Below are 27915 nucleotides of genomic sequence, written 5' to 3'. Positions count from 1 at the left end.
CATGGGAACCTGTTGCTAAAATTTTTGGATCCCACCACTGGTTATCACATGAAGTGTCCCACCAGTAGCTCCCCAGAAAGAGTAGGGAGATGGCTGGTGGAATCACAATTAATGAGACAAATTTAGGAAGGGAGCTGTGGCTCACACTGTGGCACTGTGTTGAGTGCAGAAGGTCCTAGGGTCAACTCCCAGCACCACCAATTAAAAGGATCAGTACTAAGCAATGTGAAAGACTGTGAGGTCCTGGAGAGTCAGGTCACAGAAGACAAAGACCTTGAAAGGCCAACAGTTTTGACTACTATAAAGCACTTTCATGTGTCCCAGGGAGTTTTATGTGCGCACTCAGCACAGTAACTTGCCTACCAGTATTATAGCTCCCAAACAACTATTTCTGAAAGGCTGAATGTCTGAATCAGTTAGGTGACAAATGTGTACTGTTGTTCTGTATTACACAAAAATACTGTGAAATACTGCACAGAGTTTGACCATGATTCAGTAATTTCAATAAGCACCTCAAGCTTCCCTAGATTCCTGTATGTACACAGAACATTTGTTTTCACAAAAGACAAATAAAATTCCAGCACTTTCTGGGCTTTGTATTGCAGTCGCTGTGTCTAAAAGTATACGACTTTCCACACAGAAAAGCAATGCAACTGATTTTTGCACAAAAAAAACATTAGTTGTGTTGAGATTATTCATGCCTTGCAACATTTCAGATTGTTTTTTTCTTTTCATTTCTAGAGTCAACTACATTTACAGGAGAAATGGAAGTAGATTCCATAGCTCATTTTCCTCAATGTGTTTCTCAGTAAAATTAATATATGCACTCCCACAAGACTCAGGATAACACAATATATTGTAGGTAGGTCCAGTAGTTCCAATGAAGTGCTGACCATTTTCTTGTGATAAAGCCTGCATTTCCTTTCTGACTGTTGACAGATGGCGCCAATCACATGATGCATCCGAGTCAACGAGGTAGGAAAAAGCCATGAAGACTAAACACCAAAGTTAATAAAAGATCAATGTATTGTCGAAGGCTTTCATAAAAGATCATTTTTCTTTGAAAAAACCAAATGTAGAATGAATCAATATGTGTATCCATTGCAATCTATCACACTTTGATTCATTTTCCTTAACAAGATCGAACTGATGCTGCTACCATCACCAAATTACTAGACTGTTTAATAAATAGATGCTGCCTCAAAGCAGAAGAGTGAGTCGAAGTTGTCCAAAGAGCAACTAACCTTTGCACTACCGCTAACAACACCTTCAGCCAAGCAATATTGTTGCAATAAGCACCGGCCACACACCTTGGCTTTGCATCCCACCATCAAACAAACCGTACCTGATATCAAACACTCTCGTTTATGACGCTCATTCCACACTTTCACTTTACAAGACTTGCTGCAGGCAAAGCAGTCAAAACAGCGTGTGCAGGGAGTGAGGTTCACACCTACAGATCGCCCACATTGATAGCAATATTTAAAGAATTGACTGCAATAGAGAAATGTAAAAAAAAAAGTCAGTCAATTTTTACACATTAACTTTCTGGAATGAACACAGCACACAAATCAGGGAGGGAGGTGGGGATCCTTAGACCAGGAAATGAGGTACAGATGCCTATATGCCAAGCCTCTGAGACAAGTTAGAGACACTGGTACGCTTGATGCTAAATGATAATATATTTATAGTGGGTATTTCAGAAACCTGGTGGAATGGGGAAAATGAGGAGGATATAGTTATTCCTGGACATAAACTCTACACACAGGACAGCCAGAGTTTTGTTGGGGGCAGTCTTGCTGTATTGATAAGAGGGCATTAGGCAGCTTCAATACAATATATTGGCCTCTATGCCCTGTCTGTTGATACTCCAAGGCAGCTGGTTGGCCACTGTGTGAAATAGGATGTTATTAGTCTGATTCAGCTGCGTTCTTCTCATGTTCTTAGTCATGTGGCTAAGTAAGAAGGGGAAGTCAGAATGGGCCATATATCAGCATGCTTAACAGTGACAGTTCTTGCAGCAATCTTGATATCACAGAGACAGACGCAGGCCATGAACAAGAGATACTTTAAATACTGCCCTTTTAGAACCTGACTGGAGAGGAAGCGGGCTGCTCTAACACTACGCAGGAAAAAGGTACAATCAAGAAAACTGTGATTAGAACGGCAGGGAAATTTTGGCTTCTGGGACAACAAAATAAACCCAAAAAGTTGCTTAAATGTGTTGGGAACACAAGCCCTGCAATATAAGGCTGGCCCATAGCTAGCTAGAGACTATTCATGCTGCTATAGACAAGATGCATTTAGTTACTTCGCTCTTACTTTGCTGCATCAGTTTCGTGTGTTGCTCCGCCGGATCCTACTTTCTTTTTTGAACCTGCTGCGTATGAATGGGAAAATTAATTAAATTAAGATTTTCACCTTAAAACCTGGATTTACATTCATATAAGAATTATTGCAGGGCTTTCGAATGACTTGCTCAGTGTGGTCTTCTTATTGTTCCACAAATCCTTCCCTCATGTGTCTCTGGACTGCTGGCAGAATCATCCAGTCTTTCAAATGGAAAGGAGAGGTCAGCCAAACCATTCAAGTCTGAAGCTGAAACCGGATGTTAAGACGACTAATGGCTGCCACCAAAGGCTGCGGCAGCTTCGCGTTTCCTCTCCTCTCCCTCTGCCCTGTAACATCTAGTAAACTAAAACACATGGCCTGACATCACACTGCAAATTGTCCCACCCCTTGCAATGGAAAATAGCAAAGGCAGGGGAACTCCCAGTGCAATGGTTTATTTTTATTTAGATACATATCCCTAAATGGGAACCTAAAGCAGCTTACCCTCTTCTTTTCCCTTACCTTTTATCAGAGACGTACCAGGGGAAAATGGCTCCCGGAGATATCCATTATCCACCCCACCCCGCTATGCCTGGGGCAGGGCCCACCCCCGGCCCCACTCCCAAGCCCCACCCCAAGCCCCTCCCCCTCCTAGGTGCTGGCTCTGAGCCAGCAGCCGGCAGTCCCTTCTGCCTTCCCCTCTAGGGAGGACAGAAGCAACTGGAAGGCTCCATGCTGGGGCCTTTGCTTTTATAAGCTTGGGAGTAGGGCCACGCCCCTGAGGACTTCTTGCTGCCTTGCTGTCTTTCTAGTCATGTGGGGGGCTGATTTTGTGCTCCCCACATGACCAGATCAGTGACGCCCAGGGACAGAGGGTACCCCCGTCCCTAAGCAAATACGCCACTGCCCTTTATCCTCACAACATTCCTGTGAGTTAAATGAGACTGTGAGGAGGTGACTGGCCTGTGGTTACCTAGCAAGAGGCCATGGCAGATGAAGATTCAAACCTGGGCTTCCTAGATCCTACTCCGACACTCTGACTTTCCAACAGGCCAGCTCTCATTTTTTTGTTGTTGATTTTTAAAGCCACCCTAACTGGTGGGGAAGCATTTTTACCAGGCGTTCCATTCCCACTGCAGTGTATGCCAGTTTCATAAAGCACTGTATAACATTTGTGCAGCTTTACAAGTTTTAATTTGAGCTCACCATGCTTGATTCTTCGAAGTTCTTCCCTGTCCCACAGTTTTTCTTTTGCGATGACACACTCACGAAGCTTGTCACTAAGGTACTCCAGCAACTTTTTACGATTAGTGAAGGTCTCCCGCTCGGACAGCGATAGAGCATGGAATGGGGTGTGCATCAGTTTCTTGTCCTGCAACACACAACACCATACAGCCGACACAAGTAGCAGTGATTAGGCCTGGAAGTGTGGCAGGAAAACAAATGTAAAACTTGTAAAGATTAGCACTGAAAATACCAGACAGAATGCTCAGTAAACTGCCATCTTTTTGTGAGAAGAAACAGAATCCATTTCAGGTGCTGAGTTTTCTTAGGAAAAGAGGCCCTTTTTCACAAATCAGTGCCTGATCTATCCCCGCTCTGATGTGTATGTGTGTAAAAGGATTCTCTGCTGGCCCTTTCTCTCCTACTTGGAAAGAGGAGTAAACATGCATTGACACAAGTTTTGCACAAAGCCTTCAATATGGTGACCAACTCTGCAGGGACCATGAAAGTGCAGTCAGTAGACAAATAGGTACAAAATCAATATATAAAAACTGACAGTATGTTTTGATGGATGGAATTACGAAGTTGAAATTAGGTTTAGATTTTACTATGTGTTTATGTATTTAGTATTTTAAACTTTTGAGGCTAAATGTTTCTTTGGGCAATTATTTGGGCTATTTGGGCTATTCAGAGGCATAGCAAGGGAGAAAAGCGCCCGGTGCACCAGTGCGCCCTCCACCCCCATCCCACCCCAAATGCCCCGCCCCAGCCCGGAACGCCTCCACCCCAGCCCGGAATGCCCCGCCATGCCCCGGAACTCCCCCGCCATGCCCCCACAGGGGTGCACCCCTGGTGCATCACAACCCCCGTCCCCTTGGAGCAACACCTCCAGGGCTATTGATTATGGTTATGTATGCGTAGATGGCCTTTGGCTAATAAATGTTTATTGATATCCCATTTCCATAAATGTATCTTGCCTGCTAGAGACCAAGGGTTACTCCAATGGGCGTTTTGATGGTGCCTCACATCTATCCAGTTCTGATTTTCCCTTGATGTGCCATGCTGAGTTGTTCCAGAGCAGTGCTGACGAACTAGAGTACTGTGAGCCAAACTACTTTCATCTGGTCCCCAGGAAGTACCATATCCAGCACCAAAATTCAATCCAAGTATAACAAAAATGCTGACTTCAGAAAAGCAAAGGATTGGACACAGGCAGTTTTTTCATTCAATCTCCTTACTACAGCCTTTTTGGGTGACGAAAGGAACACTTCCTTAATTTTTTGTCGGCAGAAAAGCTGATTGAATCCAATCCAAAATTGTTTTCAAACACTTTACATTAGTGTTATATCTCCATTTCAGCTATATGTAAAGCACAGGCTAGCAGCAATACAAATGCTGCATAATTGCTAATTGGTGCAATTGGTGATGATTTATTAAAAAATAAAACCTGACCATTTTTTTATGACAGCAGGTTGTGCAGGAAAACAGATCTGCTCCCTACAGAGAACAGAACAGCCATTAAAAAACCCAGAAATTTCTCATTTCTGCAATATTTTAGGTGAAAAAACCGACCACTGTGATTTGTGAGAAAATTCTGAATATCTGAGACCTCCTGCTCCACTGTGATGTTATCGTACAAATATTAGCAGCTGAAAAGAACTTGGAACCTCAGACTTGGGTTCTAAGGTTTGTTGGGATCTGCCCTGTTTAGAAGCATCTGGGGAACTGATAATTGCTTACAGCTGATGTTGTTCACGCCCAAGCCTTGCAGGTTAATTGGCTTACTGGGTGGGATGTCTGAGTTAGAAAGGACTAGTCTTTTCGTAGTACAGGGAGGAACCTTTGGGAACTTTTGGGCAACATCCTGTTTTCCTGCACAAAAATAGTCTTAAAGTGCTGATGGGATTATAAAGAGGTTTGACAGATATGCTGATGGTAGTATTCTGTGTGTATGTAAGTTTATAGTTGGTAAAACCCTGGATAGAGTTAATGAGGTTTATGTTTTGTTTTCCTTGCCTGGACTGGGTACTTTGCAGTCAGTAGTACTCCGTTAATTAATAAATGTGATTTATGGTTTAAACCTTCTCTAGAATTATTGACTGGATATAGGTCCTCTTTAGAACGGCACCCAGAGGGGGCAAGACCATCCTTGGAAAAGGTCAAAACTTTCATGTTCAGAGGAAGGTTGCAGGGGTTCTTCCTGCCTAACCACTGGAGTAACTGCATCAGTGCCCAGAGGAGGAGGCTTGGAGCACCCTACCCCATTTCTAAGTGCTCTTTTTTGCTTTCGGCAAATATAAAAATCATTCTCATTGTTCTGTAAGCTACTACAAGCAAGCAAACCTAAATATGCATGCCTGGCATAAACCATATATTGCCTACAAGTCAGAGGTGGGATTCAGCTGGTTCTCCCGAACTGGTAGCTAACCACCTGGAAACCCCCTCCCCTGAAGGCCCCACAGCCGGCCCAGAGGTGCCTGCGGCCCGATTGGCAGTCAGTCAGCCCCCCATGGGGGGGGGGGCTGACAGGCTGCAGATCAGGCCACACACGTGGCACAGCCTGCTAGCACTCTAGCAGGCCTCTCCCAAAGGCTGCACCATTGGCCCAGAGGCATCTATGACCTGAGCAGCAACTGCACCCCTGCCAGTCTCCCACAGCCAGCCCCCTGAAGCCACTGCTTTCCCTCATCCCAACATCAGAAGGGGGGGCAGGGCACAGCAACCATGTATGTGGGCGGTGGGGGCACAGCAGGAGGGCGCGGCGGGGGAGCGAACCTGTGGCTAATCTTTTAGAATCCCACCACTGCCACAAGTTCCAAAAATAGTTCATGGAAGATGGACAGATATTGGCCAAGGTCCCAAAATATCTGTGCATATAGGAGAGAAATGCATGGGCAGCTTGAGTCTTACCCACCATTTTTCTTTCCCATTAACACTGTCTGTGAAAAAAAGTAGTTTATTTATCTTCTTCCACTGAAAGGTCAGTGGACAAATGAATTAGACAGCTAATGAAAGTATGAACAGATGCAAGAACATCTGTAGTATTTAGCACTTTAGGTAATTACTGGAATGGGTTTCAAGTAATTTTCAAGTGAATTTGAAATTCTAGGTGTTGAAGAAATACCTGATAGAATTTGAAGTATGCATAGTCCACTACTGTTCCCACTGCACTTTTAATGTTGTCCCCAATGGTAATGGGCATCAGCATGTCCGCACCTCCAGCTATTAACGTATTAATCTGGTGAGACAAAAGAAACAAAAATAGACAAATGCAGGACACAAAGAATCTTGGGGCTGCTTTCATGAACTCAGAACACAGTTAACCTTTTCATCTTTCTCCTACCCACTTCCCATTCCATTCTCTCTTACCACGCACTACCTATTACCTGAATCTCTATCTCTCTTTCTTATCCCCAGTTTCTAGCACTGCTTCCCATATCTCTGAGCCAGATAAGACACAGTGGTGCAAAACCAATGAACAGATCTTCCCGGCATCATGTCTGGTTTTGCCATCAATTAACTCTACTTTTCCTGTTTCTTACCCACAGTCTCCCATTCTCTCGATGGTTGCCATTTTCTGAGTTATCGTCTCTGTTTCATTAAAAAACTTATACTCCGCTGCTTACTGTGCTCAAAGCAGCTTTCAATGGTATATAAAACGAGTACAATAAAATACACAAAATATCAATTCCAGTAGAGCATTTAGTGCAACTCAGCCCTAACAGAAACTACAGAAATCTGTTTTCCCCACAAAATTGCAAATCATGGTCAACCAGACTACCTTCAATTGAAGCTGTAACTCTCAAAATAAGCAGGCAAATGCTTCTGGAATAAAGCCACTTACATTTACAAAGTTTGTGGGATGTAAGTAGCAAATGCACCTTGCACACCTCCTATGACACACTGTTCCACAGGGTAGGGGCTACCATCAAGAAACTAGTACCCTCACTGAGGCCAAATCAACCTCCGAACAGAAGGAAAGGTCCAGCAGTAATTGAACTGAGCAGAGTTGACAAGCAAGTCTTTTATCTTTTATACTTCCCTTGTTTCTCGGAAAATAAGACATCCCCTGAGAATAAGATGTAGTAGAGGTTTTGCTGAAGTGCTAAACATAAAACATCCCCCAAAAGTAAGACGTAGCAAAGTTTTTGTTTGGAAGCATGCCCGTCGAACAGAACACCAGAGCATACCGCTGTGGAGCGGAAAAATAAGACATCCCCTGAAAATAAGACATAGCACATCTTTGGGAGCAAAAATTAATATAAGACACTATCTTATTTTCGGAGAAACACAGTTGTATCATTTTTGTTATCTTCATCTCCTTGGTCCATTCCATACAAAGGCTTTAAAATGTTTGCAAAATGTTTTGAAAATGTTTTGAAAAGAATTGTTCTCATGTTTTTGTTCCACATTGTGCCAAACCAAAACATTCTGACAATGTTTTAGCTTACATAAAACATTTTGGCTCCTCCACGTAGAAAACACTTCTCCCCCTCCTTTTAATTTGCATAGAAGGATTCAAAGCCACAAAGATTTTTCCCGCTCTCTAATTGGATCTTACTGTTGCCTGTGCTATGATTGGATGTAAGTGTTGCTGCCCGTCTGCTTTGATTCCATTGGTCAGCACACACACACACAGCAAAGGCAAATTTTCAAGACTTTCAAGAGTGGACCTGATTTGCCCCCCATCCCTCCTTTTCTTCACCACAGTTCAATACCATGCAAACAAATCACCACCCCTTATAATACATAAAAGTAATGGCATTTTAAATAAGAATGTAAGAATTTAATACTAATAACTGTGATAATCTGCCCTATCCCCATATAAAGTGGCCCTTCATGGATTCAATGGTTTGAATACTTGCGTCTCTATGGCATCGAATCCTCCACAGACAAAAATACAAATAAAAAAGAAATACAGCATTTTCCTGAAAGGGGAGACTACAATGAGTTTATTACTGCACGTAGATGAAGGAAATCACAAACAGCCTTGCTGCCAGGGGAGAAACTGTGCTTGGGGAGCATCACAAAATGGCAGCCGGCAGGAAAACTATCAAAACTATCAGAGAAGAAGAAGTGTAGAGGAGACTGCAAAAACGGGCGGGAAAATGAAACGTTTCCTGCTTTCTGCACTAGAATGTGTTTTCGAAATTAAAAGTTGTTCAGGGGAAAAATACAAAATGGAAGCTGTGTGGAATTCCAACAGAAAACCTTTTATATTTCAGTCGTACAACATTCCATTTGTGTTGTGCGGAATCAACCCTTCTCTTTTACTCACTTTCCCCACCCACCTGTAGGGAGGGACCTTGCATCTGTGACACAGCATGTGTTTTACAAACAGAAAGTTCCAGGTTAAATTCCTCCCAACGCCAGTTACAAAATTTAAAGTAGCAGGTGCTGGGGGAAATGTTTATCTGCCTGAGCCACTGCCAATGAGGGTAGACAATTTGGAACTAGATAATAACAATAATAATAATATATCTAGTATAAGGCATCCTCCTTTATTTATATCTGGAAAGTCATGATCAGAACATTTACCACTTTTCTTACCAAAGAAATTTTATTTGCCAATGTCCTGTTCTGCTCATATGCAGGGTTAACAACAGCACACAGGGCACTTCCAATAGGTTGGCCTAATGGGAGATTTGGGTCGGCTCCCGAAGCCAAAAGCTCAGCCACAGCCTGTGTAAATTGAAAGAGTGGAGTCAGTTAAGTCTATCTCATGAATATATATAGACAGACAGACAGACAGACAGACAGACAGACAGACAGACAGACAGACAGACAGACAGCTGCTGAACTGCTGGTCACTAAATGTTAAAATCTCTACTGGTGCAAGAGACAAGCAAAGCTAAGCCAATGGATCTTCTTCACCTTTCCCCCACCCCACCATGACCACCATTTTCTTCTTGCTTAGGCTGCAAAATGTTATTCTTCCACTGTCACCAAAGCAAAAGAGAAGGGGCACAGGAAGACCAACACCAGCTTCATCTATCTATTACTGCACCAAAGGCATCAGCATCAGAACTCAGCTCAGCCCCAATGCTGTTATCGCCAAGATGGCAAGAGTGGGTTGTAGGAAAGCCTCCAGCCTCGCTTCCCTGTTCTTAAGGCACCATAGGCTCCAGTGGAAACAAAAGCCCCTTTTGTTAAGCATTTGCTGAATCTGGTCTACAGTTTTGCTTTGAATAAAGAACATGTCCCTGATTTTTAAAAAAAAAGAATAATACATTTTTCCCTCAGAGCAACCAAGTTGCTGTAGCATTAAGAATGAACAGTTTTAACAAAATGAAAAAATACTCCCCTTTCACAGCCCTTTTGATCTCTTACCACTCAACCCAAAGTGGAACACCCCAAGCAGCCAGAAGAAGGAGGGATCTGTAAACCACATCCTTTGCTCCTTGCTCAACCCAGAGCAAGAACAACCATTTAAAATTGCTCTGGGGATATGTTAGCAAAGTGTCCCACGTTCCAAATACCAGTGATTGGTCTGGCAGGACAGGTCCACATAGTGGACCTCAGCCAGTGGTGGGATTCAAATAATTTAACAACCAGTTCCGGTGGTGGAATTCAAATAATCCAACAACTGGTTGTTTACAAGCACCATTTTAACAACCAGTTCTGCCAAAATGGTGCAAACCTGCTGAATCCCACCACTGACCTCCGCACACATTCATAGGCTGTGTGCCACTGAGTACCAGCTGAGAGCTGGCACTAATAGGGAAGGCTTTGGATTACATTGGCCAGCTTGTAGGCCTTCTGATATCATCTGGTATCGGCTGCTGTGGGAAACAGGATGCTGGATCAGTGAGACATTTGGTTAGATCCAGTAGGGCTCTTCTCGTGTAAAATAAATCACTAGCAGTCGGCAACTTCACATCAGCCTGCTTCTCTATCAGTTCTATCCCAATTGGAGATCCAGCATGATGAGAGGAAGGATTTGTTAGATGATCATCTGGACAGCCGGACTCAAATCCCCATTCTGCCATGAAGCTTGGGCCAGTCATTCACCTTCAACCTACCCTACCTACCCGACAGGGTGGATGCAAGGAGAAAATGGAAACTGGTGTTATGCCATCCTCAGGTTTTTTGTGTCCCTCGTCCACTTGGGAAAGCAGTACTCAAAATAGTTATTTAAAAGGAACCCTAATCTATTTGCAAGAAGAAAAATATTTTTTGTGCATGGGGAGAGAGTAATGCTCACCAGATCATTTCCACTAGCAATGGCCAACGAAAGAGGGGAGTGGCCGCTCCAGAGGAGATTTGGATTCGCATTATGACTTAAAAGAAGATGAACAACCTCACTGGCATTCTGAAATGAAAATACAAAATAAAATAAAATCAACAAAGACAATGCACATTTATCAGAATGGTGGGATTTAAATGTTTGTTTTTAATAAGTTGGACACTTAAAATAGGCTACAATGAAAAACAACAACATGCAGGCATTTCTTAATCTGAAGCAATAAACCAAAGCTAAGGCTGAACAGGCACTCACCTCTATACCCTTCAGCAAAAATAGTTCAAATTGACTTGGCAGAAACTACACACGGAATGCAACCCCACAGGTGTCACATTAGCTCATAAAATACACAGATGTAGCGCAAGCCCCAGCATGGTTAAAACTGTCTGAGGTCCATTGAAGCCAGTGGTCTTAGAAGGGTATAACTCTGTTGAGGGTTGCACTGATTATTTGCTTATTACAAAGGGAACAGGAATGTGGAAAACATTTTTTTAATACCGGGAATTGGGATGTAGATTGAATTGTCTGAGGGTATTTTCAGAAAGCGTCCTCTTCTTTTTCCCTCCCTCATCCTACTGCTTTGTTTACTATATATTCTACTGCTTTCACTTCTGCCTTCTCTAATATTGTCCACCTATAATGTAAACAAATGACCCCTGGTTGTTGATTTTTTGCAGTCAAGTCACAGCTGACTCATGGCCACCCCACAGGATTTCCAAGGCAAGAGACAGTCAGAAGTGGTTTGCTGTTGCCTGTCTCTGAGCCATGCCTCTAGCATTCCTTGGGAGGTCTCCCATCCAAATATTTGCCAGGGTCAAGACTGAGAGACTGCAACTGGCCCAAGGTCACCCAGCAACTTTATAAGGCAAAGTGGGGATTCAAACTTGCGTTTCCCAGATCCTAGTCTGACACTTTAACCACTACTACCCTGTTTCCCTGAATATAAGACATCCCCCGAAAATAAGACGTACTAGAGGTTTTGCTGAAGTGCGAAATATAAGGCATCCCCCGAAAGTAAGACGTAGCAAAGTTTTTGTTTGGAAGCATGCCGGATGAACAGAACACCGAAAAATAAGATATCCCCTGAAAAAAAGACATAGTGCATCTTTGGGAGCAAAAATTAATATAAGACACTGTCCTATTTTCGGGGAAACACGGTATGCTAATAAAAGGCATTGAATGGAATTGACTTTAACCACTACCATACCAGCTCTCAAAGCTCACTTTACTGCATTCCTAATTGCCTAACAGTGTTTTATTGCACTATTTATTGGATACATTGTACTAGTTTTATTGCATGGTTTATAGAATTCTGTTATTCGCCTGGAGTCTGATCAAGGAAGGGAGATAATAAATGCAGTGAATAAACAAATAAATAAATTCTTAGATCCTCATTCAGCGAGATTAACATGGAGTTTCCAATTCATTCAAAGATCCCCCATGCACAAATATGTGCTCTCTCACTTCAGCAAAGATCCCCGTGTACATTCCTTTGCATGTGTAGATTTCCTTACTTTCTTGCAGTGAAAGGATGAACCTGTGCACAGAAGAGCTCTGTACATTTCAGCACAGAAAGGGTTCTGGATCATAGTGCCTGGATAGAATATACCTGTTCTGTAACAGAAGAGGGCATGTTAGGGTGACATGTGAAGTTTTGGGATTAATCATTAAGATTTCACCACCCCTTAACTGAAGCTAAACTAAACCCTAGAGCACAGGTGTGAAACTCGCGGCCCTCCAGATGTTATGGACTACAGTTCCCATCATCCCCTGCCAGCATGATGCTGGCAGGGGATGATGGGAACTGTAGTCCATAACATCTGGAGGGCCGCGAGTTTCACACCTATGCCCGAGAGTTTCCTTTTATCATTGACTCCAGTTCCCCACTTCTGTCTGCTACCGGAATTTAAATACCAGTGCCACGGAGCAAGGACTTGTATTTCTTTTTTACTTATGTTGGTTATTCTATAAAGCAATGTCAGGCACCGACGGCAGTGCTTAATAAACGATAACGAAAAGAGAGGCTCCTTTGGTGCTTTCTGGAAAGCTCATCTCAATCAAGAAACAAAAAGCACCTTGAACTTTAATATTTGGAGTTTCATGCAGTGGCTAATAAAACAAAGTAAGCTTTTAGGCAATCGTTTCAGCCTATTACTCCTCCCCGCTGAAACCCTACGCACACAGAACTGACCGCACATAAAGAAGCAACGTTCACTGCCATCAAATATTGATATAGCTTTTTAAATGAATGGCTCGTAAATGTTGTCAGAGTAATGAATAGGACAACAGCCAGGAACCAAAGAACCACACGCCTAGCACCTCATATCGAAGTGGGCTTTGATTCTCTCAAGCAACTGCACTACAGGACACATAGAAACCCATTTTGAAAATGAGGGAACTTTCAAAGCAGCTTGTGGGATAGTATGGGGTCAAAAATTATGTTGGGTGTGGCCAAGACCCTCAGGCACACTGCAGCAATCCTCTGGACTGGGACCCTGCCCCATATTAAATGCGGATTTTCATGAGGATTTTCCTCAGTAGATGAAAAGTTTGGGATCTTTTTTACATGTAGTTAGTGCAACATGCAAGAAGGCAGTAGCCATGCCTTGGGGACATACTGCATTGAAATGGAGAGTGTAGCCAGAATAGCCAACCAGTGATTGTATCAGGCTGTGCTTTGTGAGTGGCTAGAGCTATCCTTGGCACAAAAGTTTCTAAGGAAGCTAGAAAGGAAACAGAAGAATATCCATCAAACAGAAACCCAAAAAGGCAACTGCAGTCAAAACTATCCTCCAAGAGCTTGTCCCAAATTTCAACTTGAAAAGAATTGTACATAGCAAATGAACATTTTTAGGTGATGGCACTGAAAGCAGAAACACAGAAGAAACACTGCATTAAAAGCTGGATTTTCTATTACGACATGAAAATTCAACAGCAGCAGCAAAATGATGCTTAAAAAAAGAACTGCATTGATGTAAATAAAGACCTACTGCAATTACAGTTTCTTAATTATGTATGAGAGAATGAAGAGGTAAAGTTATTGACTTTTTATTTATGCAACTGAAGGCAGCAATAAAAAACCGCAAGGTAAGAAATATATGTCAATGAAGTAATCAACTCCTGAATGAAAGAGTATTGGTCACAACTCATTAGGGTTCATCAAGTAGGACTTTTTCCAAGTCTGCTAATTTGCACTAGAACAATCATCAAAAGTAATTAACAAAAAAACCCTAGTTGTTTAATGAGAAATCTGTAAATGCTTTCAACATAACAATCAATTCCCCCCATCTTTTAAACCATTTTAACAATGTAATCACCAATAAACATTTTTCACATCTCTTCTTCCTTCCTTTCCTCCCATCCCACTATCTGATGTTAAGAGAGAACCCCTTTGAACAGCAGAATTACACGGTTGATTAGGAAATAAGTTTACAGGAGACTTGATGCTTCAGCATTAAAATTGTATTTCTTTATTATAAGGAACTACATATTACACAGGGATAATATTCTAAACTATCTGCCAATGCTAAGACAGGCGTATCTTGCTGTTGCTCCCTGACAACAGCAGTCTAAGGCCAAAGAGACAACAGCAGAGCAAATCAGAGTAAAAACGTGCAGAGAGTCCTGACCGCTCTGCTTGTCCACAAGTGTAACCAAAGGGGGAAGGGGGCAAATGGAGCCTTGGAAGAGGTGCAGGGCTGCTCCAACACAGGTCCACCAACGTAAACTATACTGGAGGGAGGGAGGGAGGGAGGGAGGGAGGGAGGGAGGGAGGGAAGGAGGGAAGGAAGTAGGGAGGGAGGAAGGAAGGAAGGAAGGGGGAGGGAAGGAAGGAAGGAAGGAAGGAAGGGGGGAGGGATGGAAGGAGGGAAGGAAGGAAGGAAGGAAGGAAGGAAGGAAGGAAGGAAGGAAGGAAGGAAGGAAGGAAGGCAATGGAAGGGAAGGAAGGGAAGTAAATGTACAGCGGAAGGCCAAAGGAAGGAAGGAAGGGAAGGAAGGGTTGAAGAAGAAGAAGGAAGGAGGGAAGGGGAAGAAGAGGAAGAAGAGGAGGAGGAGGAAGGGGAAGGGGAAGGGAAGGAAGGAAGGAAGGAAGGAAGGAAGGAAGGAAGGAAGGAAGGAAGGAAGGAAGGAAGGAAGGAGATCCAAAGCTGTTTCAGTTATTCTAATGGAAAACTGATTTGCTGAATGTTATTGTGGGCATCTCTCCTATTTCAGAATTCCATTCTGTGATTTGCCAGAAGTAAGAGATCTTCACTTATTTTTCATTTCCAGAGGAATAGCTTGCCTTCTAACATTACAAGAAAATTCTTATAGAGTAGGCAGGCTTTGGGGTATTTCAATAAATCTTACATAACAAGGGCACAGACTAAACTATACTGTAAAATTAAAATAAGATGACAGGTTCAGAATCTTGAGATTCCACTGGCCTTCAGAGCTATGTCATAGTTAATCAACATTTATAAAAGTTGTTTGGTGGCCAATAGATTCATCATATTTTGTTTTAGAATCAATTGCAATCTGAGATCTAAAAAAGATGTTTTAACTAAAGTGATAGAATATACCTCCAATGGAAAAAACAAAAGGCTCATCTCAGTTCTCTGATCCAAGACTAGAATAGATGGTTGAACTTTTGTGTAGAATGTATTGTCGAAGGCTTTCACGGCCAGATTCAACTGGTTCTGGTAGGTTTTCCAGGCTGTGTGACTGTGTTCTGGTGGATCTTGTTCCTAATGTTTTGCCTGCATCTGTGGCTGGCATCTTCAGAGGTGTTACACTTCCCTCTGTGATACACCTCTGAAGATACCAGGCGAAACGTTAGGAACAAGATTCACCAGACCACGGCCACACAGCCCAGAAAACCCACGAGAACCAGTTTGGTGTAGAACTTTGCAATATAGAAGAATGACTGAGAAAGCCATTTGAACACAGGAAACAACTGCAAGAACCTCAAACGTTCTATATGCTGTTGACCCAAACTTTGAGTGGCTTTACAGGTTACAAATAGTAGCAGGAAGTTATGAATTGTTCCATGCTTTCTATTCAAGACAGTGAACAGGCCAAACCATGTTCATTCATCCATCCCTGAACACTACTTCTCCTCCCTGCACCCACACACATCTCATAAGAAGGCATTTGTGTAAACTGCCCTTAGCCATCAGACATGATCACAGCCAAATTGACTACAGTTTGGCTCAAGCATTAAATTATACTCAATTTCTATAGCTTTTTTTTTGTTTGCTGTTTCTTTTGTCAGCTACGTTGGTGGCTGCCTGTTTCCCCCGCATCATAAGCCAGCAGGGTTTCCTTGCCATTAAACGGTTTAAATTACAGATTTATAGCAGGCTGAAAAAGAAACTTGCCTTCCAATCTAACGAAACACTAAGGACCTCTATTGGCCAAAGCTTCACATTGCGCCAAATTGTTGTCTTGCCACAAGACTCCCTCTAGCCAACAACATAATATGAAGTCCCAATATTGTGAAACAGCCTTGCAGGGAGGAGGTTGAATAGCTACATCCATGTTCATTTTTTGGAGTAGGGCAGACTGAGAAGACAGGTGCACAAAAGTGCAGGAAACAACAGTCAAATGATCAAATCACCTATTTTAAAAACATCAGACCCACAAAGTAATGAGCCTTACTGTTTGCCATCTTTTGATTTTCAGTTACATGGGCATATACCACAGGACTAATAATCTTCTTCAAACATGCATAAAACAATTTTTAAAAATTGACTTCAAGCCCTGGTTAGTACTTGCATGGACAACCTCCAAGGAATACCAGTGTCATAATGCATGGGCAGGCAATGGCAAACCGCATATGAAAGTCTCTTGCCTTTAAAATCCTGTGGGGTTGTCATAAGTCAGCAGTGCCTTGATAGCAATACACACACACACACACACACACACACACACACAGATGAAGATCTGAAATTGCTTTACACCAAATTAGAGCATTGGTCTATCCAGGTCAGTATTGCCAACTTTGACTGGCAGCGGCTCTCCAAGGCTCCAAGCAGAGGCCTCCTCTTCCCTTTCACCTACTACCTTCCAAGTGAAGATCAAACCCAGGGCCCTCTGCATAAAGGGGAAGTGCTTTACCACTGAGCCACAGGCTCTTCCCACATGTGACACACACAAGAGTCATGACCATGGCAACTGGTGAGCAAATAACAGAGAAAATGAAATGTTCTCCAGGAATGCATCTCTGAGGCCCCTTCTGCACATGCAGAATAATGCACTTTCAATCCACTTTCAATGCACTTTGCAACTGGATTTTACGGTGCAAAATAGCAAAATCCACTTACGAACAATTGTGAAAGTGAATTGAAAGTGCATTATTCTGCGTGTGCGGAAGGGGCCTGAGAGAAGGCAGCTTGGCATAGCTCAATCTTGTCAGATCTCAGAAGCTAAACAGGGTTGGTACTTGGAAGAGAGACTGCCAAGAAAGACTCTGCAGAGGAAGGCACTAGCAAACCACCTCAGTTTTTCACTTGCCTTGAAAGCCCCTTGCTGGGGTCACCAAAAGTCAGCTGCGACTTGATTGCACTGTACACAAATGCACAGAATGAGTCACTGCAGTTTGAGTGATGGAAAAATACAATATCACATACCGATTACCCTTAAAGAGGACTTCTGAAGCGCTTGTAGTGGGATGGTAATAAATGCAACTGACTGATAATCAAGAAAAGTCTTATCAATGCAAATGAATAAAATACAAAATACAAGCTTTTTATTAAAATTATAAACAGTATTTAACTGCAGCCCTATTTGGCAAGCAATATTTTCACAGTACTTGAAAATGTAAGAGGAGGACTTCTGGATCAAACAAAAGATCCATCTAGTCTGACATCTTGTTTCCCAGAGTGACTGATAGGTCACTTCCGGAAACCTTTCAGATGTTGGACCAACCTTTCAGATGCCTGAGAACCAACCTTTGGACCATCCTTTCAGATGCCCTAGGAAGCTGACAGACAGGGCAAGAAGGCAATAGTCTTCCTTCAGTATTGCCCCTCCCCCCAAAGCACCTGGCATTTAGTGGCACACTATCTATGAACATCAAGTTTCCATTAACTTGTTTTAGTTAACAGTTGTTGAGAAACCTAGCCTCCTTGAATTTGCCTAATCAACTAATCCACTTTTAAAATCACTGACACTAATGGCGGTCACTATATCTTGTGGCAGCAAATCCCATGAATTAATAAAGTGCGGTGTGAAGAAGTATTTACTTTTTGTCTTTCCTGAGTATATCCACACTGTCAAGTTTTGAGCCATCACATCTAAATGCAGGACACTTCAGGTTATTTAGAAAATGTTTGCAGCTTCTATCTTAAAATTCTATCTTAAAATTCTATCTTAAAATTCTATCTTAAAATAATGCCCCCTCTGGTCCGCAGTTTCTTTACAGTAATCAATGAAAAGACAGAATGAAATCTGGAGTAGTATTTTGGCTGGAGCTAGCCCAGGTGCCTCCACTGTTGCCCAGGAAAATTTGAAAACCAGAAGGGAAGGTTGTACAGAAAAGTTTCTTTACTGGCAAACCTATCTTTAAGTGTTCCACGGGTGTTCTTCTGGGCTTGTTAACATCAATCCCATTTCTAACTGTCTGCCCTAGGGGTCTTCCTAAATTTTCTGGTCAGATGTTCTATTTTGTGTTTACTGGCCAGAAGGGGCCAGTCTTCTCCAGGGACCTTATTGGCTTTCTCTGCTTGCTTAATTGGGTGGCCTTCTGGAGAAACTGTTCTGTTTTCACACCAGAACCGCAAATAAATCTCCATTTCTATGTCAGTCCACTGGTTATATTATTTTCCACTGTGGCTTTTGGGAGTACAATACTGGGCAGTGGGCATCCCTGGGCCCCAAGATCCAAAATCTCTGCTTGCTTTCACAATTCTACATTTTTCTTCGCTAACCACCTTGCAAATATTTATATCATTGTTGATTACTGATATCATTTATACTAATTTATTATATGTCTATGTTATATAAATGCATTTATGGACAATTGTCATCAGGACATGAACAAGCCCAACATCTAAACAAGGTGAGATATTCCCAAGAAAGGAGCCCTTTCCCTCTGTACGCCCTGCTGCACATTGGTATCTTCCCAGAGGAAAACTCTAAGTGCCACCCAGGAGAGAGTCTCTCTCATGAACCCAGAAGAATTGAGAAATCAACTGCACTCCACAGACTAGTTTGTTTCCAGATCTGTTGTAATCTCACACACACAATCCTCAAGAACATAAAAAGCCAAGAACAAGGCTGAACTAGAGATCTGGTGCTCATCTGACAGCACAAGGCATCCCATTTCACAACCCTGCCTGAGAAGAGGCTATTTTGCTTGAAGCCCTGTGAAAACCAAGACCACTCTAAGCACCATCAAAGATGGAGTGGTCAGCAAGCTACAAAAGTGCAACACTCCTATGCACCAGCTCCTACTATCTAGTTCTTGCACTACCTAAATAGCTCCCTTGTTACAAGGCACCCCATGGAATCTTTGCCCAGCTTGCCAGGACTGCTGGACAGCTCCCTTGCTATTTTGGTGGCCTGGCTGACTCAGCTGGACTGCTCCCAAACAACAGGACATTTACATCAAGTCATCAAAGCAGAACAGCTAGGACAGTATTACTCTAGATTTGACTATTGAAATGTGAGGCTTTACCTTTTCTTGTGACCTCTCTCAACAGTGAGAGGAGAAGCTCATTCAAAATGTAAGCCCAGAAATGAAGTGGAATGTATGTCCCTCTCTCATGTCTCAAGAGATACCTACTGGCCTGACTACCTGTCTTCAAGTCCACAAGCTTCTGTGTTGCAGAATTCTTCTTGTGTTTGTTGCTGAACCTCCAGCTTTAGTCTCAAAATCCAACCTCCTGACCCAGGGGCATAAATTAATAAAATTAATTAATAAAATTAATAAAATGCCCCCCTTCACAGCTGCACCTCACCATGAACCCCTGCCCAGGAAATCTGGGGTGGGGCACAGTTGAGCACCAGCAAGCAGGGTTCACCCCACTCCCAATCTCCATGTGGAGATCGGAAGCGAGGCCAGCCAGGCTTGCCCTGCCCCCATCTCCATGTGAAGGTCAGGAATGGTGCCAGCCAGCTTGCCCCACCCTCAATCCCCATGTGGAGGTCTGAGGCAGCAAGTACCCATTCCTAAGCCAGAATTTGATGAGCTATAAGCTCCAGGCTTCCAGCAGTTTATAGCTCAATCCAAGCCTGGCAGAAGTCAGGCTCAGACTGACCGTAGGTGCTCTCAAGTGCCTGGTTTTATACTGTTGGCTGGTGATGGCAACAGCTTAAAGCTACAGGCTTGGCACCTGTGGTCAGTCTGAGCCTGGTCTAAGCCAGGCTTGGATTGAGCAATAAGATGCAGGCTGAAAGCCTGGAGCATATGGCTTGATTCAAGTCGGGATGAAGCTTGGATCAAATAGGCCAGTGGTGACGAACCTTTGGTACTCCAGATGTTATGGACTACAATTCTCATCAGCCCCTGCCAGAATGGCCAATTGGCCATGCTGGCAGGGGCTGATGGGAATTGTAGTCCATAACATCTGGAGTGCCAAAGGTTCGCCACCACGGAAATAGGACCTTGCTGCTCCCAACTTCCACATGGGAATCGGGGATGGGTGAGCCAGCTGGCCCCATTTCCAGCCTGCATCTGGAGATGAGGGCGGAGGGGGGGGGTGAGCTCAACTACACCCTGCCAAAAGTTTGGCATGGGGTGCTGTTGAGAGGAGGGTTGCAGCCCTGCTGTGTTGAGAGGAGGGTTGCAGCCCTGCCCACGGCTCCACCCCACCTGAGCCCTCTTGGGATAGGGCAGTATACAAAACTGAATGAATGAATAAATACATACATACATACATACATACATACATACATACATACATACATACATACATACATACATACATACATACATACATACATACATACATACATACATAAATGGTCCTCTCTAGCTAAACCACTGTCCTGGCCTACATTGCATTCACTCTGCCTTTGGTCTGAATAAGCGAAGTTTGGGTATTCAGCAACCCTGAAACACACAGACCCTCTTTAACTTTTCTAGCATTAATTTCTCTCATCACTAGATGGCTAGTGGTAGGCACCACTGCCTGGATTCACCATCTTAGATACACCTGCAATACTGAACTAAACCAATCATGCCGACATTGTTCAACTCCAGGGCTCCAAACAGTTTAGGGGAAATAATGAGTGAACGAACAGACTAAAACAATGTCTTCCGCTTCCTTTTCTACTCTGGAGGTTTTACTCACCCGTTAGATTTAAGCAAACTTCTATTTTCTTGAATGTAAAACATTACAGGAATTGCATGTAATAATATCTTTGTTTCCATTACTTTAAAAATGTCTAGCAAAATGACATGTCTAATAAAAATGGAATAAAAATATTTATCCAGCTTGGCAATCTAGCATTCTTGGTCAAGAATTCAGATCCCTGCACAGGATACCTGTAGAAGCAGAAAAGATTCCAAGTAGCTCAGTGCTGATGGCACATCTGGCAGCATAGACTGAGCTTATGATTAACTGTAGCAGCCTGGATGCCAGTTCCCAGATGACTGAAATTCCTCAAATAACTGGGCCCTAAGGCTTGGAGATCAGATATCAGCAAAGCAGAGATACTTGGATGTCTCTTATAGAAAACCAATATACAGTTCTCACTTTTAAACATTATTTCCTTACCAAGATAACAACTGAAAGACTGGCAGGTTTAAAGATCATCATTGTTAGCAAAATACTTCAACTTAATGGAAAAGAGGATTCGTACAGTGACCACTCACCTTATAATTGTCATCCCTCTCACAGGCTATATGAAGGGGTGTCCTCCCACCTTCCTCTGGGATAATGGGGCATTGTGGGCAAAAGGCTTTGGGTGGTCCAGCTTCATTATATAGCTTCAACATTGATGGCGCATCAAGAGAATCAACCTATAGGGAAATCACAAATGCAGAAGGCTGCAGGGACCTCAAGAAGTCACAGTCTGTTCCCCGTTACGGAGTCAGGAATAATCCTCCCTCAATGATGGGGCAGGGTGGGGGCATTCCCAGGGTGGAACTAACTTTAGTTGGCTTCCATCGGCATTCCAGCCCAGAAATGATAATTTTCCGAGGCTGCACACTTACAACACCTAAACGTTTGGTGTAAGCCTGCTTATGCCACGGAGCAATTTGGGCAGCAGGAAGGTTTTTAAATTTCCCTCCTTTCCACACTGCCTGAAGTCCCTTAGGAGTCATATAACAGTCTGGAATTGAATGAACCAAGTTATATTTGTTGTGATCCCATTTTATTTTTGCGTTTTGTTTTCTGAAGCAGTTACATAATCAGCAGTAGAATTATACAGTGTTACAGTGCAACTGTTTTAGACATCGCTTTGCAAAATAACAAAAGCAAAAAAAGCCAAACCTTTGCTCAGTTACACTCTTATAGAGCTAGATGGCAGTGGTAGGGAAAGACAAACATACCTGGACATCCCTGTCGTGTCTATATATGTCATCTGAATCTTCTGCCCTAACATCAGGGTCTGTCACTGAATGAAGAAGCAATTCTGTGATTTTCACCCCTTCTTCATCAAGAAGGGCAGCAGCAATATGAAGAGGAGCTACACCACCAAGCTGAAAAATAAATGTTATATTTACTCCCAAATCAATCACACAAACTTTCACTAATATGTGTTCCTAGCAAAGTATCTTATGGCACGGAGTCACCCTGCTTAAAATGAAGTATATAAACCATGTCAGCTACGATTAAAGCTTGTTAAAGACAACAAAGCCCAAGGTAGAATAATTGCCTGACGCTTGGGCGTTGAAAACTGGAAACCTTTTATTTGTATTTTACATTATTTTATTTACTACTTCGTTTCCAACCTACTTTTCTTTCCCACAGGAACCCAAAGCAGAATACATAGTTCTCCTCTTCACTATTTTATTCTCAAAACAATGTTGTGAGGTAGATAAGACTGAGAGTGTGTGACTAAAGTACCCTTTAGGGGAGAGTGAAGGTTCAAACCTGGGTCTCCCAGATCCTACTCTGACACTCCAATCAGAAAAGAGCCAACCTCCATTGAATGGATTGATTAGACCAGGGATCTGCAATCTGTGGCTCTCCAGATGTCCATGGACTACAATTCCCAACAGCCCCTGCCACCATGGCCATATACGCTGCATGCTGGTTTTAAAAGACTCTGAACAGCTTATGTCAAAGCAACGCTTCCTGCCTGACCCTTTCCTTGGGAACATTCTGTACAACAATCCAGGATTTTTAAAAAACCCAAAACTATTCCATATGCTTAATGCATCTTCACAGCCTCTGCAGCCCAAGATCAACTGAGGATACAGGGAATTTGGTCCAGCTCAATTTATACACAAAATTGTTACTGGGCTTCTAAGTTACTGATGCTTTTCCATGTGGAAACTAACTAAAATAATTTGGAATCTGATCCACTACCAAACTGTCTAAAAACAGTGGATCTTTTGTAAAACTAGTTTTCCATACTGATAAAATTGAAAATAAAAGCAGCCTGCTACATCTATTGCTGCACCGTGAAAACTGTTGCTCTAATAGCCAAATCCAGGGGCTGCGGTGGCCAAGGAAGGCACTGCTGCTGCACCGCTGTGCCACCTTCAAAGGCTTCCAGGCAGCTGGGGGAGGCATCACCCCATACGTCCCTGCACGGCCTCTCTGATCGGTGGAGGCCAATCTACTGGTGGTCCCTGGCCCCTCGATGATACGGCTGGCCTCCACACGGGCCAGAGCCTTCACGGCTCTGGCCCCGGCCTGGTGGAACGCTCTTCCTCCAGCTGTCCGGGCCCTGCGGGACCTTGGCGAGTTCCGCAGGGCCTGTAAGACGGAGCTGTTCCGCCGGGCCTTTGGAGGACTCAGCCGTTGATGGTGCCCCCGCCCCTGGCCCGGCCCTGATACTTGGGCCGGGCCCTGACATCTGGGCCAGCTGTCATCTCAGACTCGCCATTCCTCCCTTTTGGAAGGGGGAGGGAATTTTTAGGTTAGAATGCTGGACGCCCCCCCTTTTGGGGGAGGTGACGAAATTACTATAGTAGATTAGTGAACGCCATCTATTTTACAGTAGTTTATCATATTATTAGGAATGTTTTATGGTTGTCGCTGCTTTTAAATGTTTTAATTTAATTATTTACATTGTTTTCCCTCTGCTGTACACCGCCCAGAGCCCTCCGGGGATGGGGCGGTATAAAAGCTTAAAAAATAAATAAATAAAAATAAATGAAAACTGGGGAGGCAGTTTTCCAGGCAACTGGGTAGGCAATGGGCAAACATACTGGCATGGCCTCAGATTGGGCTGCCCAGCAGTTCCACAAACAAGATAGGCTGGTACTACTGAACTGGCTACACCTCTCATTGCCACATGTGGAATTGCACAGCAAAGAGTGAAAAAGAGATAGTTTATGCTTATCCACATATCACCTAAAATACATTTCAATCATCACAAAGGATGATGACTTGAAACAAAAATTTCAGTTGCGAAGGGGATGAAGCACACAATTGAATGGGTGCACTTAAGAACATAAACCACTTTGTGTGCGAATACTGTAGGATTTATTTTCAATACACACTACAAATCTAAAGAAACCAAGTACTCTTTAAAAGCCATTCTATTTTTGTTTTTCAAAACTAGAAATGTCATGATTTCTTTTTTGGTCTGATAATATTTCTAAAGACCTAATTTTAGGGAAGAAAGTATTTTAATAGTGAACTGGTCAATTCATTAATTTCTTCTTGAACTACCAAAGCTGAATCTGAAAGCCAGCATCTCAGCAGATGAGGTATTCACAAGCTGTGATCTATCAAGCGAAATATAAAATTAACCAGCAAGGGATCAGTTAATCTCTTGGTATGGATTTCCACTCTGTAAAAACACAGCTAGTCTAGCATATGTCAAACCACCATCCCTGTAGCCAGTTTGATCTAGATTCTAAAATTAACGGAAGAGTGTTGATGCCTGATAACTCACGACCACATTCTACTCTTTGTACTGATACTGATTAAGCCAACAGGTCATCCTTACTTTGGTTGGAAGTCTTGAACTTGTCTTTGCTCCAGCTAATAAAAGTAGCCGCACCATTTTCACATCAGCAGATTTCACAGCAAACAGAAGGACATGCATAGGGTTGCAGCTTATATTGGGATCTGCCCCTCTCTTTAGGAGCAGTTTGATTGTAGACAATCTCCTTTGGTGCCTAAAATCAGCAGAAGTTTCGAATCCTATCAACTGTTAAAATCTCTTGTAACATTATTTAAAAAATCATCATATTGAATCCCAGAGTGACACATGGTGATTTAAAAACAAGATTCTAACATTCATGAGCTGTGATAACTCTGGAGGAAAAGGCTGGCCTGCATTCAAAAAGTAGTTCTATGCAGAGGCTCTTTTTTTTTTTTTTTTTGGGGGGGGGGGGGGGTCTGCCGTCAAGTCTCCATCTGACTTATGACAACCTCTAGTGTGGTTTCAAGGCAAGAGACATTCAGGCTCATTCCGCACATGCAGAATAATGCACTTTCAAACTGCTCTCAGTGCTCTTTGAAGCTGTGCGGAATGGCAAAATCCACTTGCAAACAGTTGTGAAAGTGGTTTGAAAACGCATTATTTTGCGTGTGCGGAAGGGGCCTCAGAGTCTTAATCATGACCCTGGTATTCCTTGGAAGTTTCCCATCTAAATACTATCTAAGGTTGACCCTGCTTAGCTTCTTAGATCTGATGAGATCAGGACAGCCTGAGTTATCCAGGCCACGGTTACTCCAGTCTACATCCTGTACAGTGTTAACAACTGGAGAAGGGAGAATGCAAACAAAAGACACAGGAGCCAATTTTCTGGATGTGACTGGACAGGACAAAGGCCTGAAATCCATAATGATCACAGAAGCCTCTTGGAAGATTTCAAAACTTAGCACAATAACTGATACAGTATGATACATCACAAAATGTAAACTGCAAGCATGCAATTGCTATAAATTGTTGTCTCATCTAAATTCCCACCGCCAAAAAACCCCCTGCTTTATATTTGGCTGCAACAAATGCTAATCATCTCAACAGCTACCTACAAAATATCTACCTTCTTTGCAACCAGACATCTATATATACCACCTGTCTGTGCTTTTGAAGATTGGAAGTATGTTTTGGTTATTCTTTTTTTTAAAGTTATATATGTCTCACAGTAATATCTTATTATTTGTTTGTCAGAGGAGCAGGAAGGCAGATCAGCAGTAATGTAGACAACCGAGGCAGTAGCCAAATTGCCCTACAGGAAACCAGTGATATCATTAGCCCTCTCCCATGCTGGATAATTCTGGTCATTCTCCATGTGTCACACTGCAGGTACTCAATGAGCAACCTTGGCATGCTCCACTGGATTCTTCTGTTCCCACTTACTCTGTTAAGGACATCGCCATCTTTCTCAGTGTGCCTACATGCTGAAGTTCCTCAACATCAGGGGTGTAGGGTACAGATAACATGTGTCGGCTGAGAATAGCTGCACCATGCTGCAACATCTCTGCAGAAATAGCCACCTTAAAGTCGCAAATGCCTTCAGTGCTGCCTGCAGTCCTCTTTTCTCCAGCTCGAGACCCCCCACCTTCAGATTCTGTGCCAGAATCTGACTTGTGGACAGGGGTTCCGTGGGCAGAATCGGAAAACTCCCTGTGTTCTGCAGCGTCCGTAGAAAGCTGAGGAGCCTCTGACTGTGCGGCTGAACCTGTTTCTTCTGGTTCCTATATAAGGAAAAACACAAGGTACAGCTACTTCAAAGAAAGGGACAACTCTGTGCCAACAAAAGAGACCACATCATTTTTATGAATTCAAATTTGAATACATATGTATTCGGGAAAGTGCATCAAAAGTCTGATCAAGTTACATTACTGAGGGATTTTATTCAACCACTACTCTCAAAAAATATGTTTATATGCTCCTTCAGCAGAGAAGAGACAACTGCTAGTAAGCAAGTAAAGAAACTATCTAGTAGTCATAAGCGAGAAGGGATCCTTACTTTTTATACAAAATTCAACACATTCACTCCAATGAATCCAACATAATGGTGGGGAATGCATGCATCTATCTCAAACCTCCTGCCTCTTCTGTCTCTGCCCCTTTGGGGCTGGTCTGTTCCTGCCCGCCCCGCCCCCTTCCCCATACCTTGCTTCCCAAGGCCCACAGACTTTGGGAAGCAAGATGAGGTGAGTGACCCTGCATGCAGGACTGAGCGTGCTCAGCCTGGATTCTCATATAGAGTCTGCAAAGTTTCGAAGACATGTCATTTAATTGTTATACATGATCATTGTTATCATATTACACGTGATAATTTCACACTAATTGTTATATGTGATAATTGCACATTCCAGCCTACTATCTAGCATCACTGAAATTAAAGTTGAGAACACACACTTCAGGGTCTACATCTGATTTGTTCTCCTTTTTTATGCACTGCACTTTGCCAAAAATTGGATTTGGACTCCCTTTTCCTGTTTTGAAATATGATTTTTTTAACATCCCCAACTGTTAATCCAATGATTTGACCGCTGTACTGTGTATTGTGTTCAACACTTCACTTAACTACACAACCAGGGAGTAACTCACTGAACTCCAAGACAAAGCCTTGGGATGCCAGACAAAGCAGCTGTCCCATTGTTATCGTGTCTTGCACTCAATCAGCATTGAGTGAATAGCAAAATCATTCAAGTAAACAATGTAAACCCAAAGCAATTTGTTAAAGAATCTAGTATGAATGCAATTCATGCAATTGTACAATTCATACAATTGTATTTCAGGCTTACAGGTTTATGAAAGACTAACCTCTTTCCTAAGAAGATTCCTTTCAGCAATATTGGGCTGAAATGACTGCGCAGGGAAATAACGAATAATACACATAGATAGAGCTGACAATCCTTCATCACTGCATTTATTCACATCAGCCCCATTATCAAGAAGAAGATTGATGATGTCATCATGGCAATTTATCTGACAAAGGAAGAAAACTGAGTCATTTTCATACAGTCATTTCATTTTTTTTTCTGAATCCTAATATTTTTCATTTGAGGAAAAGAGTTTCAGGTGTCCGTTTACTGACAGAAACA

At 42.8% G+C, this 27915-nt stretch overlaps 1 protein-coding gene across 1 annotated transcript in view; it reads right to left on the bottom strand.

The window, feature by feature from the left end:
- Positions 1-27915, bottom strand: part of ANKMY1 (ankyrin repeat and MYND domain containing 1) — a 47788-nt gene that overhangs the window by 8063 nt on the left and 11810 nt on the right. Inside the window, exons 6-16 of the mRNA XM_048506839.1 lie at positions 27635-27799; positions 26219-26556; positions 24857-25028; positions 22281-22430; positions 21600-21746; positions 10760-10867; positions 9106-9237; positions 6680-6793; positions 3538-3703; positions 2323-2380; positions 1346-1494 (exon numbers count right to left, since the gene is read on the bottom strand). Of these exons, the coding sequence (XP_048362796.1) occupies positions 1346-1494; positions 2323-2380; positions 3538-3703; positions 6680-6793; positions 9106-9237; positions 10760-10867; positions 21600-21746; positions 22281-22430; positions 24857-25028; positions 26219-26556; positions 27635-27799 (1699 nt within the window). The remainder of the gene's footprint in view (positions 1-1345; positions 1495-2322; positions 2381-3537; positions 3704-6679; positions 6794-9105; positions 9238-10759; positions 10868-21599; positions 21747-22280; positions 22431-24856; positions 25029-26218; positions 26557-27634; positions 27800-27915) is intronic.

The sequence above is a fragment of the Sphaerodactylus townsendi genome, linkage group LG08 (assembly GCF_021028975.2).
Source record: "Sphaerodactylus townsendi isolate TG3544 linkage group LG08, MPM_Stown_v2.3, whole genome shotgun sequence".
NCBI lineage: Eukaryota > Metazoa > Chordata > Lepidosauria > Squamata > Sphaerodactylidae > Sphaerodactylus > Sphaerodactylus townsendi.
This window is presented reverse-complemented; position numbering and strand designations above follow the sequence as displayed.